This window comes from Bufo bufo, chromosome 2 (genome assembly GCF_905171765.1).
Source record: "Bufo bufo chromosome 2, aBufBuf1.1, whole genome shotgun sequence".
Taxonomy (NCBI): domain Eukaryota; kingdom Metazoa; phylum Chordata; class Amphibia; order Anura; family Bufonidae; genus Bufo; species Bufo bufo.
Window position 1 is genome coordinate 721,062,209 of NC_053390.1, and position 20,847 is coordinate 721,083,055.

The window sequence follows — 20,847 nt, forward strand, 5'->3', positions numbered from 1 at the left end:
GGCGCTTCAGCAGCGCCACGGCCTTCTCGCTGTTTACCGCTGGCCCAGTGACGTCACAACTAGTATCAACTAGCATGGGCGGGCTAAGCTCCATTCAAGTAAACAGTGCTTAGCCACACTCACGCTAGTTGATACTAGTCGTGACGTCACTGGGCCAGCGGTAAACAGTGAGAAGGCTGCGTCGCTGCTGGAGCGCCGCTGCCTTCTCAAACAGCTGATCGGCGGGGGCCCTGGGTGTCAGACCCCCGCTGATCAGATGCTGATGATCTATCCAGAGGATAGATCATCAGTTAAAACAAAGTGCAGAACCCCTTTAACTTTAATAATTTTAATTTATTTTCATTTTGAGGGATATCTTTTCCATTCACACGTCCGCAAAATGGGATCCGCATCCGTTCCCCAATTTGTTTTCATGTTCAATGGGGCCGGAATGTGCTGTCCGCATCCGCATTTGCGGATCCGCACTTCCGCATCTGTGCTTCCGTTTCCGCAAAAAAATAGAACTTGTCCTATTCTTGTCCGCAATTGCAGACAAGATTAGGCATTTTCTATTATAGTGCCGGCGATGTGCGGTCCACAAATTGCGGAATGCACATTGCCGGTGTCCGTGTTTTGCGGATTCGCAAAACACTTACGGACGCGTGAATTGACCCTCATGGTAAAATTATTAAAGGTTATGTTTTATCTTTATGTATATTCTAATGGAATGCCTTCCTTGTACAATGTTATAATATACTTTCTATGTTAGAAAGTATATTATAGTGCATTTGTATTGTGCGGCAGTTGTGTGCGGTTCTGCTGCGATACTGCAGGTATATAGCGGGACAAGCGTTATTGGAACAAATAATTTCTACTGGTGTGATATACCAGTCGCCCCCCCCAAAAAACTGATTGAAGCGGGGTGTTATATACTAATATACTTTCTTTATAGTGCATTTGGGTACTGTATAGTGCATTTGCGCATGCGCGCACGCTAAAATTATATTGCCGATATTTCGCATTGAAAAAAATAATAAATGGAGATCGCAAATTCGAATAATACATCTGGTATTTCACTGTCCATGTTGTGGGACTATTTTTGCACTTCTAGTAATTATCTCTTGGCTGCAAATATGAGCTGAAGGTTTTTCAGGTTCGCCTGCCATTAAAATTAATGGGACCCGCCGCAAACTTGCGGTTCGCGAACATTTAATCCCGTTCGCGCGATCCAGTTCGCGAACCGTCCCGGCAGATGTTCATCCATCACTAATAACCCCCACATTAGGAATATGATTGTCTTATCAATCTTATTTCCAGAGCGAAGTTGCCCAAATCTAGGTTATATAACCTCTCTGAACCCGAAAAAGCGGCCAAGTATATTTCCGAGAGTTTGGCTAAGGGACATATTAGACCTTCCAAGTCCCCAGAGGCAGCATGGTTTTTCTTTGTAAAGAAGAAAGACGGAACCCTTAGGCAATGCCTGGACTTCCGTGAGCTCAATCGTATTACGGTCCGTGATCCATACCCCCTTCCCTTAAATCCTGACTTGTTTAACCAGATTGTTGGTGCCAAGGTGTTCTCCAAGTTGGACCTAAGGGGGGCATATAATCTAGTCAGGATCAAGGAAGGGGATGAATTGAAGACGGCGTTTAATACCCCAGAGGGTCATTTTGAGAGTCTGGTCATGCCGTTTGGATTAACTAATGCTCCTGCGGTTTTTCAGCATTTTGTTAATGATATCTTTCATCATCTGGAGGGGAGCTTTGTTGTTGTATATCTAGATGACATACTAATTTATTCTCATCAGGATCATGTGAGACAGGTGTTACAGATCCTAAGAGAATTCTTGTACAATCACTCAGAATTGAGAAAGCTCGTTGGAAGAACGAGTGAAATGTTTTCAAGAAATCTACAGTAAGTCCAGTTGCCTTGATTTATTCTTTACAGATATACCCTGACCTGGATAAATGAGAACCTTCACAGACAGATCCTAAGAGAGAATAAATTGTATGCTATGATGGAGAAGTGTGTATTTGCAGTTCAGGAAGTGCAATTCCTGGGTTACCTACTCTCTTCTTCAGGTTTTTGGATGGATCCTGAGAAGGTCCATGCTGTGTTGGACTGGGATCGACCCGAAAATCTGAAAGCACCTATGCGTTTTTTGGGATTCACCAACTACTACCGTAAATTTATTTTGAACTACTCGAATGTGGTCAAACCTTTGACGAACATGACTAAGAAAGGTTCAGATGTCTCAGTCTGGTCTGATGTGGCATTACAAGCCTTTTCTGCGGTGAAGGAGTGTTTTGCTTCTGATCCTATACTGGTGCAAACAGATGTGTCACAACCATTCATTGTGGAAGTTGACGCATCCGAGGTGGAGGTAGGAGCAGTTTTGCCACAGGGTCCTTCACCTAGTAAATGCCGCCCATGTGCTTTCTTCTCTAATAAACTTTCGGCTGCAGAAAGGAATTATGACGTGGGTATTAAAGAGTTGCTGGCCATTAAGTTTGCTTTGAGGAATGGCGTCATTGGTTGGAAGGAGCTATTCATCCTATTACTGTGCTTACTGACCACAAAAATCTGGCTTATCTGGAGTTGGCTATACGACTGAACCCTAGGCAGGCCAAATGGTCATTGTTTTTCACCAGATTTAATTGCATCTTCACCTATCGCCCTGGGGTTAAGAACGTCAAGGCTGATGCTATGTCACGTAGCTTTGCCGGAGGGGGAGGTGATTCGGAAGATCCTGGTCCGATATTGTCTGAAGCGGTAGTAATATCCGTTCAATATCCCGACCTTGAGGCAGAGGTGTTGGAGGCCCTGGGAGATGCACTGGATTCTTGTCCTCCGGGGAAGTTTGGGAATCATTTGTCCATTAATTTTATCACTGATTAACCTAATTCTTCAGGAAAAACTGTGATTTTGGTGGTTGTTGATCACTTTAGCAAGATGGCACACTTTATAGCATTGCCAGGTCTACCTAATGCTAAAACTCTTGCACAAGTGTTTGTCGATAACATCGTAAAATTACCTGGTATTTCTTCTGATGTGGTGTCTGATAGGGAGACTCAGTTTGTTTCCAAATTCTGGAAGACGTTCTGTACTCATCTGGAGGTAGAATTGTCCTTCTCTTCAGCCTTTCATCCTCATTCGAGCAGACAGACTGAACGCACTAATCAGAATCTGGAGAATTATTTGAGATGTTTTGTCTCTGAGAACCAGGAGGAGTGGTCTTCATTTTTGTCTTTAGCCAAATTAACCATAAATAACCGTAGACAGAAGTCCACTAATAAGTTGCCGTTTTTTGGGGCATATGGGTTCCACCCACAATTTGACACATTTTCCGGTATGGAGACTTCTGGTATACCTGAAGAGGAACAATTTTCCTATTCTTTGTCATCTATTTGGTGGAAAATTCAAAATAATCTAAAAAAAATGGGCAACAAGTATAAACATATGGCTGACAAGAGACATATTAATGGTCTGGACCTGAGAGTGGGTGATTCTGTGTGGCTGTCCACAAGAAACATTAAGTTGAAAGTACCTTCTTGGACGTTTGGTCCAAGGTTTATTGGTCCATATAAGATCACTGCCATTATTAACCCGGTAGCCTTTTGTCTTGAACTTCCTCAGGCTTTGAAGATTCATAATGTGTTCCATAAGTCGTTGTTGAAGAGATATGTTGAACCGTCCTCATTGCCTCCCGCTCCTGTCATGTTGGATGGTAATCTGGAATTTCAGATTGCCAGGATAGTGGACTTCCGAATTCTCTGTAGATCCCTCCAGTATCTCGTTCACTGGAAGGGTTATGGACCAGAGGAGAGGATGTGGGTTCCAGCGGCCGACGTTAATGCTAGTCGTCTGGTGAAAGCCTTTCACAGAGCTCATCAGGATAAAGTTGGTCTTGAGTGTCCGGAGGCCATCCGTATAAGTGACAGGGGTCAGAAGATCTAAGAGACTGGCTGCACATAATATGATCTGACAGCCTCTTTGGTTTCACTTGTTTTTGTGTTGTTGCTAATTATGACCACACCTCTTGTCTCAGGTGTAGCTTATGTGGTCATTCCAACTCCTCTATTAAGTCTTGCTTCACTCATCATGCTATGCGGTTGATAGCTTCTTGTTTGTGGAAGTCCTGGTGTTGGTTCTCTCTGTGTTCCTGCTCATCCACATACTTCTCGAAGTTAAGTTATTCTTCTTTGTTGTTTGTTGTTTTCCCCTACCTGCTGATATTAGGCCTGAGGGGTTCTCCTATTCCTTCATCTGGGAAGGAATAGGCCATCTGTATCCTGACACTATCTGCAGGGCCCTGTTAGGGTGAGATTTGGCTTAGGTTCCTGCCTATGAACATTCCTACCATCAAGGTCTGTTCATACTGATAGCAGTCAGGGCTCGGCGTAGGGACTCACTAGGTGTGACCATTTCCCTTTCCCTAGGTTCCAGGCCTAATACCTTTTCCATTCCCTTCTGTGTTCAGTGTGGAGTGTATTTACCACACTGCGCCGTGACAAATATGTGTGCAGAAAGTATACAAATTCAAATTAACAAGATACCATATTTTTTCCCTACAAGATGCATCTAGCTTTTAGAGGAGGAAAATAAGAAAGAACAAAAAAAATTTCATCAGGCCTCATATCAGACCCCCAATCAGACCCAAAATGCTAATTAGATCTCATATCAGACACCCAATCAGACCCCGTAATGTTATTCAGACCTCGTATCAGACCCTCAATCAGATCCCAATGTTAATCAGACCTCAGCTTAGACCCCCAATCGGACCCCAATGTTAATCAGATCTCATATCAGACACCAAATCAGACCCCGTAATGTTATTCAGACCTCGGATCAGACCCTCAATCAGACCCCCAGTGTTATTCAGAACTCAGATCAGACACCCTATCATATCCCCAATGTTATTTAGATCTCATATCAGACCCCAATGTTATTAAGACCTCATATCAGACCACCATGGTTATTCAGACCTCAGATCAGAGAAAAATATATAAATAAACTCATTTTTCCTGCTCTGGACAACACTGCCACTCAAGAGATTGAGTGCATTGCTGCGATGCTGCACAGGGTGAGGTCACAGAGCTCCCCTATGTCTTCAAGCTGTGTGCAGGTCATAGCACAGCATGCAACACTGGCAGAGGAAGACCTGGGAGCGGTGAGTACAGCCAACACAAGAAGCACTGTATTCATCGCTCTCCAGTCTTACTGTACTAATGAGCGCTTCCACAATAGAATGCTCATTAATATTCACCCTATAAGACACACTGCCATTTCCTCCACACTTGGGGAGGGGGAGATTAAATTTAAAGGGTGAAAAATACTGTAATTTGTAGCTAATTTCTCTTTACTCCCTAATTATATTTTTAATTACTTTATGCTTTAGTTACTGATAAGGCAATATTAATGTATTGGACAAAGAAAATAGATTCATGTTACAACCATTGGCTTCTATCACCTCTTTAATATAGAGGTAAATTATTTTGTTGCTGTTTTTTTTCCCCTTGAGGCCCATGGGGAGAAGATGGAGATCACATTTAATAGCTTTTTTCTTACATGTCACTGCAAGCGACATTGTTAGTCGATGCCAGTGACTTTCAGATAATGACTGCTAGATAATCCTAAAAGCTAATGCTAAGCATAATGAGATGGAAATTGTTCATGCAGCAAAGAAAAGGATAGAATGTTCAAAGAACATTTTCTCTCATAAAATTCCATTTCAAAATCACATATTATTCACCCTATATCTTTACATCTGCATAGCAATCGCTATATTCAATAAAAAGTATTTTAATATCATCAAATTTCAAAAAGTAACATTCTGTAAAAATGCAACCATTTTATCATGTACTGTATAATACAGTGTTTAATTTTTAAGGTTCAGAACAGATCTGAGAAGAAAACCACCACACCTTCCTTGTCTGTCTGTATATTACATTGTTACATGAATAGTAGTCATCTAATGAAATTGATTGCAGGCTTGAAACCACACAATATCATTGAGTTTATTAAAAATTGCTGCAGACACTGGAAAGAACTTTGAAATATGGAATATATTGAATGATTGAAATAGCTGGCATAATAAAAACTCTTATAATATACCGTATTTAACTTCATGCACATTAACAGAAAAAAATCTGAATGAAAACATTGAGGGAGATTTATCATGAGGGGAATTTTAAAGTCCGTTTTGCAGGAGTCTGCATTGCTGTCATTTGCCCCAAATTTATCAAATGTCGTACCATGTTTGATAAATGGTTTAATAAATGTCTACAGGTTTCACTCTACTATATACACCAGTTCTCTGTCTAAATCTGGAGTGAATCTAATTAAAGTTAACCACGCTCACTTTCCCACCAACTCTTCAAAACTGGAGTAAGTGGTGTAAGAAAATCAAAACATTGCAAAATTGTTTTTGCAGATAAGCTCAAAAGTTGTGGCCAGATAAATTCCTCACAAAGGGTCATTTATCAAGATCAGTATGTGTACACTGGTTTTGATATTCCCCTGCACTGTCAAGGATGTGCTTAATTTATGATGAGGCGCACACCTCATATTAAAATTAAGCACATCTGCCGTCAGTTCTTGTGCCTAGATTAAAATCTACGACAGTTTGTAGCAGACATAGATTTCAGTCATCATGTATACCATAAAAATGGCATAAATTATGATAAATGTGCTGGGGCTGATGATCCCACCCACAACCCATTCCCATGATGCCTCCTTTTCGGAAAGTGACATGAGCAGCAATGGAATTTAAAAAGTTTCAAATTTGCAGTTTGCAACTCTCTGCGCCAGTTTCTGGCATAGAGGGTCATAGAAAATGACCCCCATTGTTTCTTCTGCTACTCCCACCAATATAACAATTGCAAAGATAGTCACTCAAATTTCTTCACTAAAATGCCATGAACCCTCACCATCCTGTGCTCCAGAGTGTGCCAACACATGTGGCATGTGACAATTCCAGCTGCATAAACTCTTGAAGATTCAGCATAGTTACCTTCATTCGTTTACAGATAGCCACTCGAACTAACAATCTGCTTCAGATGTACTGTATATTCATTAGGGAGCATCAGTTAATGATATATTATGGATATGAGAGTAATCCATAAGTTCACTGGACACCAGGTTGTCTTTGGCACCCTAGACTACTAAGAATATTGAAATAAAATATTTAACCATCATAGACTACCTGGGTTGCAGTTCTTCGCCACCCTAGATCATAAGAAATATATTTATTAACCAATATAGAACCTAAAACCTTCAAAGATGTCAGAATCAATTTGTTTCCAACTATATACCTCCAGGCATAATGTTAATTTTTTTTAGAGGTTTCTACATAATCAATTCAAAGGTAACCAGGTGCAATACTGGAGATAGCTGAGCACCTTACTTGGCTATCTTTGGCAGTCGAATGGACTTTGAGTGGAGTGACGTCCATGGTTGACTTCTGCTCCATTCAACAGGGGGACACAAGATCGTGGGGAATACATGATTGTTTTGGGCTCCAGTAGTCGGGCACTGACCGATCAGAAACTTATCACGTATTATATAGATAGGTGATACATTTATATTATGAGAAAAGACAACCAGTGGTGTTTTTGTCATTGACTTTAACATCTTAACTAGCCTGTAATCAGGGACTGAAGAACAGTATTTTCTCTTGTATGAATGGGGTATTTTTGATAATATTGTAGTTTGGTCTATAGACTATTACACTGAGATTATTGGTAGTAAAGATCAAGATGTCAAGATGTCAAATTTATTAAGATGCACGCCTCTTAATATACATTTGGCTCTTCTTATATGAACACAAACTAAATCAACATTGGCATTAGAAATGCCAGTCTTGATAAATCTCCCCTTTGTATTTTAATTATTTACCTTTTCAAGGGTAATCATTTTCTACCAGTGAGAAAAATCTTGTTTACATTTAAAGGCTGAAAATCTTTAGATAGCAATTCCTGCTGTCTACTGTGAAGTAACCTTATGTGTGAAGTCGTCTCAGATGTAAAACATAACCTTTATTTGAGTAACACTAAAACACAAATGCAAATGCATCAATCGATTGTTGCAACATTAAAAGATTGAGGCCAGGATAAATATTTGGGTGAACCTGCTACCCGATTGATGCCTGGTGAGCCAGCTTATCTCCCTAGTGAAATGTGTAGGACTAGGGCTTTATTAAAAGGAAAGTCTCACCTCCATTATCCACTTTTTATCCATTCCTTGTCCTCCAGTAAACTTCAATATAATGTATTCTTCAATATACTTTCATTTCAGAGACCAAGAGATTAATTGCCAAAGAGAGCAAAACTAACCCTAAAATGTTATTTAATTATATAAATGGTAAAAAGTATAAATCTGAAGGTGTCGGCCCTCTACAGAGCAATGAGGGTGGAGTTGCAGAGAGCGATGAAGAGAAAGCAAAGCTATTAAATATTTTTTTTCTCCACTGTATTCACTGAGGAAAATAAACTGTCAAATGAAATGCAGAATGTAAAAGTAAATTCCTCATTAAAAGTGCACTGTCTGACCCAGGAAGAAGTACAGCAATGTCTTAAAAAGATTAAAATAGACAAATCACCAGTACCAGATGGCATACACCCCCCCCCCCCCCGTATCCTAAGAGAATTAAGTAATGTCATAGCCAGACCCTTATTTATGATATTTAAGGACTCTATACTGACAGGGAGTATTCCACAGGATTGTCACATAGCAAATGTGGTGCCAATATTAAAAAAAGGTCCAAAAACAGAGCCTGGAAACTATAGGCCGGTAAGTTTAACATCTGTCGTGGGTAAACTGTTTGAAGGTTTTCTAAGGGATGCTATCTTGGAGTACCTCAATGAAAATAAACAAATGCTGCCATATCAGCATGGCTTAATGAGGGATCGGTCATGTCAAACTAATGTAATCAGTTTCTATGAGGAGGTAAGTTCTAGACTTGACAGCTGCAAATCAATGGATGTCGTATATCTGGAATTCTCCAAAGCATTTGACACTGTACCGCATGAAAGGTTAGTATATAAAATGAGAATGCTTGGACTGGGAGAAAACGTCTGTATGTGGGTGAGTAACTGGCTCAGTGATAGAAAATAGAGGGTTGTTTAAAATGGAACACACTCAGATTGGGTCACTGTCACTAGTGGAGTACCTCAGGGGTTAGTATTGGGCCCTATTCTCTTCAATATATTTATTAATGATCTTGTAGAAAGCTTTCACAGTAAAATATCCATTTTTGCAGATGACACTAAACTGTGTAATGTAATTAGCATGGAAGAGGACAGTATACTGCTACAGTGGGATCTTGATAGATTTAAGGCTTGGGCAGAGAAGTGGCAAATGAGGTTTAACACTTACAAATGTAAGGTTATATACATGGGAAGGAATGATGCAAGTCACCAGTACATACTAAATGGTAAATCACTGGGTAACACTGACAAGGCAAAGGACCTAAGGATTTTAGTGAATAGCAAACTAAGCAGTAAAAACCAGTGTCAGGCAGCTTCTGCCAAGGCCAATAAGATAATGGGTTGCAACCAAAAGAGGCATAGATGCCCGTGATGAGAACATAATCCTACCACTTTACAAATCACTATTCAGATCACACATGGAGTACTGTGTACAGTTCTGGGCTCCTATGAACAAGGCAGACATAGCAGAGCTGGAGAGGGTTCAGAGGAGGACAACTAAAGTAATAACTAGAATGGGGGGACTACAGTACCATGAAAGATTATCAAAATTAGGGTTATTCACTTTAGAAAAAAGACGACTGAGGGGAGATCTAATAACTATGTATAAATATATCAGGGGTCAGTACAGAGATCTCTCCCATCATCTATTTATCTGAAGGACTGTGACTGTAACGAGGGGACATCCTATGCGTCTGGAGGAAAGAAGGTTTGTACACAAACATAGAAGAGGATTCTTTACGGTAAGAGCAGTTAGACTATGGAACTCTCTGCCTGAGGAGGCGGTGATGGTGAGTTCACTAAAAGAGTTCAAGAAGGGCCTGGATGTATTTCTGGAGTGTAATAATATTATAGGCTATAGCTACTAGAGAGGGGTTTTTGATCCAGGGAGTTATTCTGATTGCCTGATTGAAGTCGGGAAGAATTTTTTTCCCCCCTTAAGTGCGTAAAATTGGAGTTTTTTGCCTTCCTCTGGATCAACTTGCAGGATAACAGGCCGAACTGGATGGACAGATGTCTTTTTTTCGGCCTTTTAAACTATGTTACTATGTTTATACCCCCCAAACTGCATCCTCGTTTCTAGGGGTTATGGCTACCACTATAATGTGAGGAGCGGTGGCCGCGCAAGCGCACTTATCATCTACTCTCCAGCTGCAGAGGTGGCCGGCTTTCCCCGGAGCGAGCGCACACAAACACTCGTGCATGCTCATTTACTCCCGGCCCCAGCCACCTCGCAGGGATCATTATCACAGTTACAGGGCATGAGCTACAGACCTGTAACTGTGATATATAAAGATACAGATATGATCAGTGGGGGAGGGAGCAGAACATAATAATGACATGAATAATGGAGGAGGATGGCAGAGAATTATACCGACATGATTAGTGGGAGAGGTGGCAGAGCATAATAATGACATGAATAATAGAGGAGGGGGCCAATACATCTGAGAAGCAATAAAATACATAAAACTATATTGCAGGGAGGCAGTGACAGGGAAATTAGTTTACAGACATTACTGGGCAGAGTAAACTGTGTGTTGATGACAGGAGGGAGAACCTTTACACAGCACACAGTATAAATCGTGACAAGCAACTTACCACTCAATGTCACGATCTGCTCTTCTCTCCCGGAGGCTGATACATAATCTCCTACTGTGAAAGCCTCGGGAGCAAGCACACACAGACAAGGGCCGGGGTTACTTCCTCCCTGGCAGGCTTGCTGTGCTTTGTATCTCAGAGTTCAGCTCCGCCCCCAGCAAGCAGGGAAGAGAGGCCCTGAGAGCAGCGAGGCTGCCAGCAACTAGGGAGGTGAGACAACCCCTTTAGGGACAGGGTTATATAGAAAGCCTAGGGCATAGCTTTCAGTGGACACTAGTGATAAGCGGCAGGGGCAATATTCTAATTCGCAATATTTTGTGAATATTTGGGCGAATATTCATCATATATTTGTGAATTCGAGAATTTGTGATCTCCAGTCATTATTTTCTTGATTGCGAAAATCAGCAATAAAAAATCGCGATACTAAAATTCACGATCAACACTACTCCTAAAGTCAAAGATATTGCAGCCTTCTCATTGGCCCACAGCAAGAAGCAGTGAGGGGTCATGGATACTGATTAAAAAAAATCTAGAATATTCGCCATTACGAAGATATAGCACAATATTCTAGAAATTTGTGAATTCTCGAAGTGCCAATATTCGCGATAAAAATTTGCAATTAGAATATTTGCAGTCAACACTAGTGGACATCGCAGCAAACTGACAGTAATAGGGCTGAATAATGACCTCGCCATCCCCATTTTTTAGAAACCATATATTTAACCCAGCCTTAATCTTTTAATGAAGCAACAATTGATTCATGCATTTTGCAAACATGCACTGTGTTTTAAGGTTAAAATAAAGGTTGTGTTTTAAATCTGACACAATTTCAGACACAAAGTATATATGCAGATCACAGATATACCACCCTGAATCACAGGATAGGGGAATTAACAAGTATTTCTACTATGAAGTAGATATAATTTTATCCAATATAGCCAATTATCTTTAAGATAGTTTTGCATAGTAGCATGCATACCATTGAGAAAGACCACTGTCATGGGACCCAAGGAAAGGGGAACCCAGTAATGAACTCATGTTTTTCCAAAATAATTTGACTTCAAATTCTGGCAGCCACCATTAGGGGGAGCTCAGTACAAAGAGAGTTTTTAGCTTCCATTAATTTCAAAGATAACTGTTGAAATTCCTATGTACTGAGCATCCCTTAGTGGTAGCTGCAGGTAGCCAGTTTTGTTATCTACACTGGGAAGGGGAACAAGAAACATAAAATAGTTTGGGATAGATTTATTTAATGCATTTATGCTAGTAGTCTGTTGTAAATACATTGATAAATAAAGTCTTCAGAATGATAGCCATATTTATGAAGTTGTTTCAGCATACAAGTGGTAAAGTGAGTGAGATGGAGTACTTTTTATTAATATACAAAAAAAAATCTTCACTTTACATTTTTTTAATAAATTCATCAGAAATTTCCCATGGGAGTGGTCCATATTAAGGTTTACCATGGGACCCTATGAGATCAGTGTATGCCCATACATCTGTATCAGAGGCCATTGATTGAGTTTGGTGTTGGTCCAGTGACAGATCAAGCACTCCATTATTTTCTATTTTCTTTTCCTTTAACAGAATACAATTGTGTATCCACTAACGTATTTAGCTCACAGCGCATTGCCTAGACTTGATAGAATCTATCTTCAGCTGAGAGCAGAACTAAATAGAATGTATACAGTATGTAGGGAGTTGCTACCTCTGGATATAAGCAAAAGTATTCTCAAACAGTCAAAGAAACTAATATCTAGAAAATGGCAAGGATTTGAAACACAAAGAGGGATACTTATCATGAGGGGAAGTCCGTTTTTCTTAAGTTTCTGTAATTTGCGCCAAATTTCACCTAGGGTTGGTGCAACTTTACAACTTTTTGGTAACTTTTTAAAGAATTGCATTTGTTAAATCTGGCATACACCTACTTGCCTAGTTAGCCATGCCCACATTCCTATCAAATTTTCAAAAGGGAATAAGAAAATGCTCTAAAATCAATTGTAGACTAGTCATCAATTGTACTACCATTGGCTCACATATATAAAACTGTTCTAACAAATGTCCTTTGCATCCAATCAGACTGCATCTTTCCTTTCGTATGTCAGAGTTAAACATAAAATAGCTAAAATAAGAAAATTGGAATAAGATTTTACCCTGTAATAATATTTCTGATAAAGTGATGTCTATTAACTGTGAATTATACATATAGTATATGTTATAATATTGCTCACTAGGTTAAATGTATGTGGATTTGTATTTATTTATTTGTCTTCAATTTTCAGACTTGAATCTCCAACAAGGTCACTAACAATGGAGGCACCAAAGGGAGTACAAATGAGTGCTGTAGCTGGAGAATTTAGAGCCAGCTGTAGAAAAGAGCTTCATTTACAGTCTACAGATGGAGAGGTCAGTCCAACTTTTGGTACCATAGACTGTATGTTACCAAATACCACATTTCTAAAGTCAAACATTGTTTAGCAATCATTTGCTCAAAGAGAATCGAGATATGGAAAAAGTATGTACTGTAGAAGTTAATACAAGGTCTTCTAATGTGGATACTCTTTTAATTCCAGTTTAAACAGAATGGGGCACATTTGCCAATGCAGTTATCCAAATTTTCTATGTTATCTTCAGTGTCATGGCATTCACCATTTGTGTGGTTTACTGGATTTAGCAATATATTTTATGCCAGTCTGATTAATGGCATTGGTGTATTGAAAAGGGCATTTGGCATTTCCTAAATACGGATGTAGCAGTGTTAACACACAAACTCATCGTGATGTCCCGAAACAATAGCCATTGAAAAACTATTGAAGGTGTTTTCTTAGTGTATCAATGTGCTTCTTTAATAAAAACAAATACATAACTTACCAATAGGTTCTCAACCAAAATTTTACCCCAGGACTACACCATATGTATACAATTAGTGCAATTGAGAAGTCTTATTGCAATATTCCTTGATTAGTGCTACAAAGCCATTGTTTAATAATAATGTATACTAGAAGTGTGCCTTCTCTGTGGATGGCATATACAATCCTGAGATTAATCCATAAGACTGGTATATCATTACTGCTGATAGAAACACTTTCATATCAGGATCAGGTAGGCTCTCATGTACAGATGTGTCTTTCAAGGGCTTCAATTTCTCATGAAATCAATTTGATACAATATCGCAACTAACAAGCAAAATCCTTATATCAGACAATTGGTTTCAACATTGAGGATTTTGCTTCAACAACTTAGCAAAAGTCATTTTAATTACTCCTCCAAGTAAAATGTGTATTATTTACTATTGAGATTATTTGTAATTTGGTTTTGATGATTTACTGATTTTTTATTCTTTTTTTTCCAACAGATATTTTTAGATGCAGACAGCATCAGATTAGCAAATTTACCACAAGGCTCTTTTACACCTTCATCTCCAAGCTCAGTAGGCCCTCGACAGACTGTCTATGAGCTGTGTGTTTGTCCTAATGGCAAACTCTACCTTTCTCCAGCAGGAGCTAGTTCCACATGTCAATCCAGTAGCAACATCTGTTTGTGGAGCTGAAGGAACTACGTGTTTTCTCACACCAGAATAGCCTTTTGCTACTTCACGTTTGCTTCACGGTTTCAGATATCGTTGTGGTATATCGAACAGTTTAATGGACTGCAGAGCATCTTCCAGGGTATGAGGGAATACAACACTGCCTTGAAGTTCATATGTGACTTTCAATCTTATACTGCATAGAGGTGGATGTGTTAAAATTCAACCAGACCTGGATCATCACAGTCTAGAGTTATCTAAAGTGGAAATACATGGGTGTCTTTGCTAAATGAAGTGAAGCACATGTGTCTATCTTACAGGAGTCTAGAAAAAAGGAACTATACACCTCATATGCAAGCTAAATTGCTGGACATTTACTCGGAAAAACAATACAATCCCATGTAAAAATAAAAGACTGTACTGTTTTAAAGCACAATTTTCCATTCAATATTTTTGGATGTATACTTTTATCCCACAAAAGAAATAAATATTAAAGTATTATGTGATATTGCCTTTACTAAACAATTAAATTTAAAATTTTGTTTTTAAAAGAAAAAAACTTTCATTGTGTCCAGACTTTCCTTTTTAAAAGAAAAAGTATTCTAAAATATAATATTAAACACGTAAAGACAAATAGGGATTAGAAAACTAAGAGGGTATTCACATGTAGGCTGTTAATAGTTAATACATTTTTATGGTAGTGTCCCTTTCAATATCTTTAGGCTCTGCACACATCTACGCCATGGTCTACAATTATAAAGGAAACCATGACACAGTGCCAAATCTGACTTTTAATGGGTCAGTCAGGTTCAGCCAGGGTGTCAAATTGTTTGGCAGAACATGCAATCTCTAATGAACCCATAGGCATTTGCTGTGTCACCATATAATGCTTCCATGCACTGCAACATGCCACACCTTTCTTCTTTTATAATCTATTATATGCCAATCCAGTAGAAAAAAAAAAAAGGCAGATTATTAGTGTTTTATAGATCTGTAAAGTGCATATCTACTAGTTTACCACTATACAGAAACCCTTAAGGTACATCCACATGGGGCAGTTACACTACCAATATGCCACAGCAGATTTGCAAGGAGCAAAGTGGATGAGAATTTAAGGGGGGGGGGGGGGGGAATTGAGGAGTAAATTGAAGGATGTTAAATCTGGTGCATGTCAAGTTATCAGCTAATACTTGTATAACACATTGTTATATAGTATCCATGTACTATCCCAGCATTTAGTCAAGCTTAGGGAACACAGGCAGGAGCAGAGATGTGTGCTCCTGCCAGTACACCAGTTGCTACGGCCCCATTGCTATGATGCAAGGAATCCGTACTCTGTACACTACTGAGAAATCAGTGATGTACACATATAGTGAATTTGAAGCGCAGTAGAAAACAGGTCTGTTAATTTATTTATAAAAAAAGGCAAAATCCATTTTTTTAAGTATTTTAGAAAAATAATTTTAGGGCATTTGGGACATGTAAAGAAAAGTTGCATAGTTACTCTTTAAGTCTATTTAGATAGTGAGACTTATTCTTTGCTCAAATGTCTGGTATTTGAGTCTACACTAATTCAATAGTGTCAATCCCCCTAAAATAACAATACTCTATGTATGCATATTGTTAGTTTCACTAGAAATCGGTAGGTAAACTTTTAGATTCTGTACTCTAATGTGCTGATAGTTTTCTAACCCTAAATTTAAATTCTGCCAATCCTGCATATCATCTTCCTTCCCACATGGTTGCAGCTACTTCTCATTGACCTAAAAACTTGAGTAACTTGACGCAGACTGTTTGTTAGTGATGCACTGATCAACACGGTAAGAAGAATGTGGTTGTTAGGCAATGCATACCTAGAAGATAGAAATTTAATTGGTGGCTCAGTGAGTACTTGTTAGGAGGAGTGAGTGTGGAGCCATTGGCCAACTAACTGGTTTGACTTAAGGCAAGCCCTATCCTTTCACCTTTAACCTATATAAGGGATCTGACCTTCCCTACAGGGAAGCCACCAGGCTGCTACTTCTTGCAATAGTCCCAGTGTACTTGGCAGTTGACCCACGTAGGTCAGAAACACCAGTGCAAGGCACTGGTCATGGGTCAGGCAATACTTGTAGTAAAAGAATGTCAATGGCACTCCAGATGTAATACTCAATTGCTTTTAATCATGAAAGAATATTTTCCAAAGTAAGTAATTTTCCATACAATATAATCATATCAAGAATGAAGTAAATCATATAAGCCACATGTTATTCCCAGGACGTTTCGGTCTATAAAAAGACCTTTCAAATTCTAACAGTCTATTCAGTAGGACTATCAGCTGTGTATCCACCTGACTTCTCCTCAACGCAACTGATGGTCCCAACCCCATTTATAAGGCAAGAAATCCCACTTATTAAACCTGACAGGGCACACCTGTGAAGTGAAAACCATTTCAGGGGACTACCTCTTGAAGCTCATCAAGAGAATGCCAAGAGTGTGCAAAGCAGTAATCAAAGCAAAAGGTGGCTACTTTGAAGAACCTAGAATATGACATATTTTTAGTTGTTTCACACTTGTTTGTTATGTATATAATTCCACATGTGTTAATTCATAGTTTTGATGCCTTCAGTGTGAATCTACAATTTTCATAGTCATGAAAATATAGAAAACTCTTTGAATGAGAAGGTGTGTCCAAACTTTTGGTCTGTACTGTATGTCCACCCATTTCTCAGCATTTAAATTAAAAGAGAGTTATATGTTGCAATAAAGCCCCCTATTAAGAATTGTGGAGAATAACTACCATAACTTAAGCCATAGCTAAAGAAACAAGCCTGGGGCGAAAAACAATAAGGCCCCCCCCCCCATGACACTTGATGACATTTACAGAAGAAACTGTATATTGTGGGGCACGGTGTATGCTATATGTGTATAACAAACATATTTCACATGAAAACTTACAGTTACTTGGCTTGACCCTTGGGGATCTCGGACGCCACTTCCACACTTTGGCCGGGGGCTCGGCGGAGCTAATGTTGTGTTTTATATGAGAAATATTTCATAATAAGGATTTGGAGAATGGGCAGAGGGATAGCAGAGCAGGGAGAGGCTGGTGCTGCTACTACGGGGTCATACCATGGGGGAGTAATAAAGCCCACTATAATCCCCCCCCAGTAGAAATAATTCTCCTTATAATGTGACAGTGCAAAAAATACCCCCTTGTAATGCCCCCAGTTGAGCTAATGTCCCCATAATGTGCCAGTATAAAATACCCCTATATAGTGCCCCCAGTAACTGCCCCGATAGTGCTCCTCTCCCCCCTCCCTCCTAGTGCCTCCCATAATGTACCAGTATAAAATGCCCCATATATAGTGCCCCAGTAGATGCCCTCAGTGTCCCCCCAAATTTGTAAGTATAAAATACCCCTTCTCAGTGCCCCTGTAGATGACCCCATAGTACTCCTCTCCCACCTTCCCCATAGTACCCACCATAATGTGTCCCACTATAAAATGTCCCTATTGTCACGGAACCATGAACCAGACGTACAACAAGAGATAAGTGAAAATAAGAAGGCTTTATTGAAAATAAAGCTGTAAAGCAAAAGTCCAAACGGATGGTGAAACCGAGCAGAGTCTTTGCGAAGCCAGAGGTCAGGAACCAGAAGGGTAGTCAGACGAAGCCAGGATCAGGAACCAGCAGGGTAGTCAGACGAAGCCAGGATCAGGAACCAGCAGGGTAGTCAGACGAAGCCAGGATCAGGAACCAGCAGGGTAGTCAGACGAAGCCAGGATCAGGAACCAGAAGCAGCAGCAGTCTTAGAAGCATGTGAACACAAGAGGACCAAGCAAGGAACTGAAGCCACAGACCTCCTATATATATGAGCTAGGCATCCAGCTCCTCCCAGGGGAAGGAGGAGCCGCAGGGTGGAAGGCTACAAGAAACCCAGGACCCAAGATGGCCGCCAGCACATGTCAAACGAAGGAGAGCAGCAAGCAGGTAAGACCATGACAGTACCTCCCCCTCAAGGGCCCCTCCTCCGCGGAGCACAAAACGGTTTCTGAGGGAAGCGTGCGTGGAAGGCTCGGAGCAAGGCAGGAGCATGGACATCTGCGGAGGGAACCCAGGAACGCTCCTCTGGACCATAACCACGCCAATGGACCAAAAACTGCAACCGACCGCGGACCAGGCGTGAGTCCAGGATATTGCTCACCTCATATTCCTCACGATTGCCCACTTGGACCGGACGAGGCCGAGGAACCGAGGAAGTGAAACGATTACACACCAGTGGCTTCAACAGGGAGACATGAAACACGTTGGAGATCCGCATGCCAGGAGGAAGCGCAAGGGCATAGGCTACCGGGTTTACCCTGCGAAGCACTCGGAAGGGACCAACAAAGCGAGGCGCCAGCTTGGGAGTGGGCACTCGAAGGTTGAGGTTGCGGGTGGACAACCATACACGGTCTCCGACCTGGTAGGAGGGAGCAGGCGCTCGTCTGCGATCAGCCTGGAATCTCTGGCGCTGCGCAGAGACCTCAAGGGACTTCTGGATCTGTACCCAAGAAGCACGTAGGACGGAAAGGTGATCCTCCACAGCCGGAATATCCTGGGGAGAGAATACCTCCGGTAACACGGCAGGTTGGAACCCATAATTGGCCATGAAGGGAGACGTCCCAGAGGAAGAGTTCACCGCCGTGTTCCTGGCAAACTCAGCCCAAGGCAGGAGGTCAACCCAATTGTCTTGGTGATCGGAGACATAGCAACGAAGGAATTGCTCCAAGGCCTGATTGGATCGTTCTGCGGCCCCATTGGACTGAGGGTGGTAGGCCGAGGAGAAGGAGAGATGAATCCCCAACTGGGAGCAAAAGGCGCGCCAGAACCTGGACACAAACTGACTCCCCCGATCCGACACAATCTCCTTAGGCAAACCGTGCAACCGGAAGACCTCCCTGGCAAAAATCGTGGCCAACTCTTGTGCAGAGGGTAACTTCTTGAGAGGAACACAGTGGCACATTTTGGAAAACCGATCCACAATCATGAGAATGACCGTATGGCCTCGGGATGCAGGGAGGTCCACAATGAAATCCATCCCCAGGTGTGACCATGGGCGCCCCCCGGTGGCTATGGGTTGCAGAAGGCCCAACGGAAGGTGCCGAGGGGACTTACTCTGGGCACAAACGGAGCATGCCGCTACATATGCGGCGATGTCGGAACGTAGGGAAGGCCACCAGAACAGACGTGAAACAGCCCAGGACAGCTGATTCTTTCCAGGATGCCCCGCGGTCTTGGAGTTATGGTAGGTTCGCAACAACCGAGTGCGCAACTCCTCAGGCACAAAACATCTGCCGTTGGGTCTCCCAGAGGGAGCACCAGATTGAGCCGCCAAAATCTGCTCACCCAGGGGAGAGGTCAGGCTGGTGCGAATGGCGGCCAGGATCTGATTCGGAGGTATGACCGAAGTCGGAATCGACTCCTCCCTGGACAGCTCGGAGTACTGCCGTGATAAGGCATCCGCCCTGATGTTCTTGGAACCGGGTAGGTAGGAGACCACGTAATTAAAACGTGACAAGAACAGAGCCCATCTGGCCTGACGTGGTGTCAATCTCTTGGCCTCAGAAAGGTAGGTCAGATTCTTGTGGTCCGTCAGGATGAGAACCGGAACCACCGAACCCTCGAGCAAGTGCCTCCATTCTTTAAGGGCCTGCACGATGGCCAATAACTCCCTGTCACCAATCTGATAGTTGCACTCCGCGGAAGACAGTTTCCGGGAGTAAAACCCACAAGGAAGCAGAGGACCCTCTGGTGTTCTACGCTGAGACAGAAGGGCGCCTACTCCCGTCTCAGACGCGTCCACCTCGAGGACAAAGGGCAACCCAGGGTTGGGATGCGACAGAATCGGAGCCGACACAAAGGCGGACTTTAGGGCCTCAAAAGCTCGGATGGCCTCGAGCGGCCAGACCTGGGAATTACTGCCCTTCCTGGTCAGATCCGTGAGAGGCTTGGCCAGCATGGAAAAGTCCCTGATGAACTTCCGATAATAATTGGCGAAGCCCAAAAAGCGCTGCAGGGAACGAAGACCACTGGGCTGGGGCCACTGTAAGACAGCCGAAACCTTCTCAGGATCCATGGAGAACCCCTCAGCGGAAATGATGTAACCTAAGAAGGTTACCTGGGATCGGTGAAATTCGCATTTCTCAAGCTTACCGAACAGCTTGTTCTCTCGTAACCGTTGCAACACTCGTCTGACATCCAGAATGTGGGCCTCCATGGATTCAGAATATACCAAGATGTCATCCAAATAGACTACCACACACTGCTGCAACAGGTCACGGAAAACATCGTTGATGAATTCCTGAAAGACTGCGGGCGCATTGCACAACCCAAAGGGCATAACCAAGGATTCGTAATGACCGGTCCTGGTGTTAAACGCGGTCTTCCACTCATCGCCCGCCTTGATCCTTACCAGGTTATATGCCGCCCTCAGGTCGAGTTTGGTAAAGACCGTGGCCCCTTTAAGGCGATCGAACAGCTCGGAAATCAAGGGTATCGGGTAAGCGTTCTTGA

The 20,847-nt window shown here is 41.7% G+C and overlaps 1 protein-coding gene across 3 annotated transcripts in view; it reads left to right on the forward strand.

Annotated features, from left to right (window-relative positions):
• The window catches only part of SGCZ (sarcoglycan zeta), a 589,379-nt gene extending 575,045 nt beyond the window's left edge, over positions 1-14,334 (forward strand). For all 3 annotated transcript variants that reach the window (XM_040418805.1, XM_040418806.1, XM_040418807.1), the window contains 2 exons: positions 13,067-13,190; positions 14,140-14,334. In XM_040418805.1, the coding sequence (XP_040274739.1) occupies positions 13,067-13,190; positions 14,140-14,334 (319 nt within the window). The remainder of the gene's footprint in view (positions 1-13,066; positions 13,191-14,139) is intronic.
• The last annotated feature ends 6,513 nt before the right edge of the window (positions 14,335-20,847 follow it).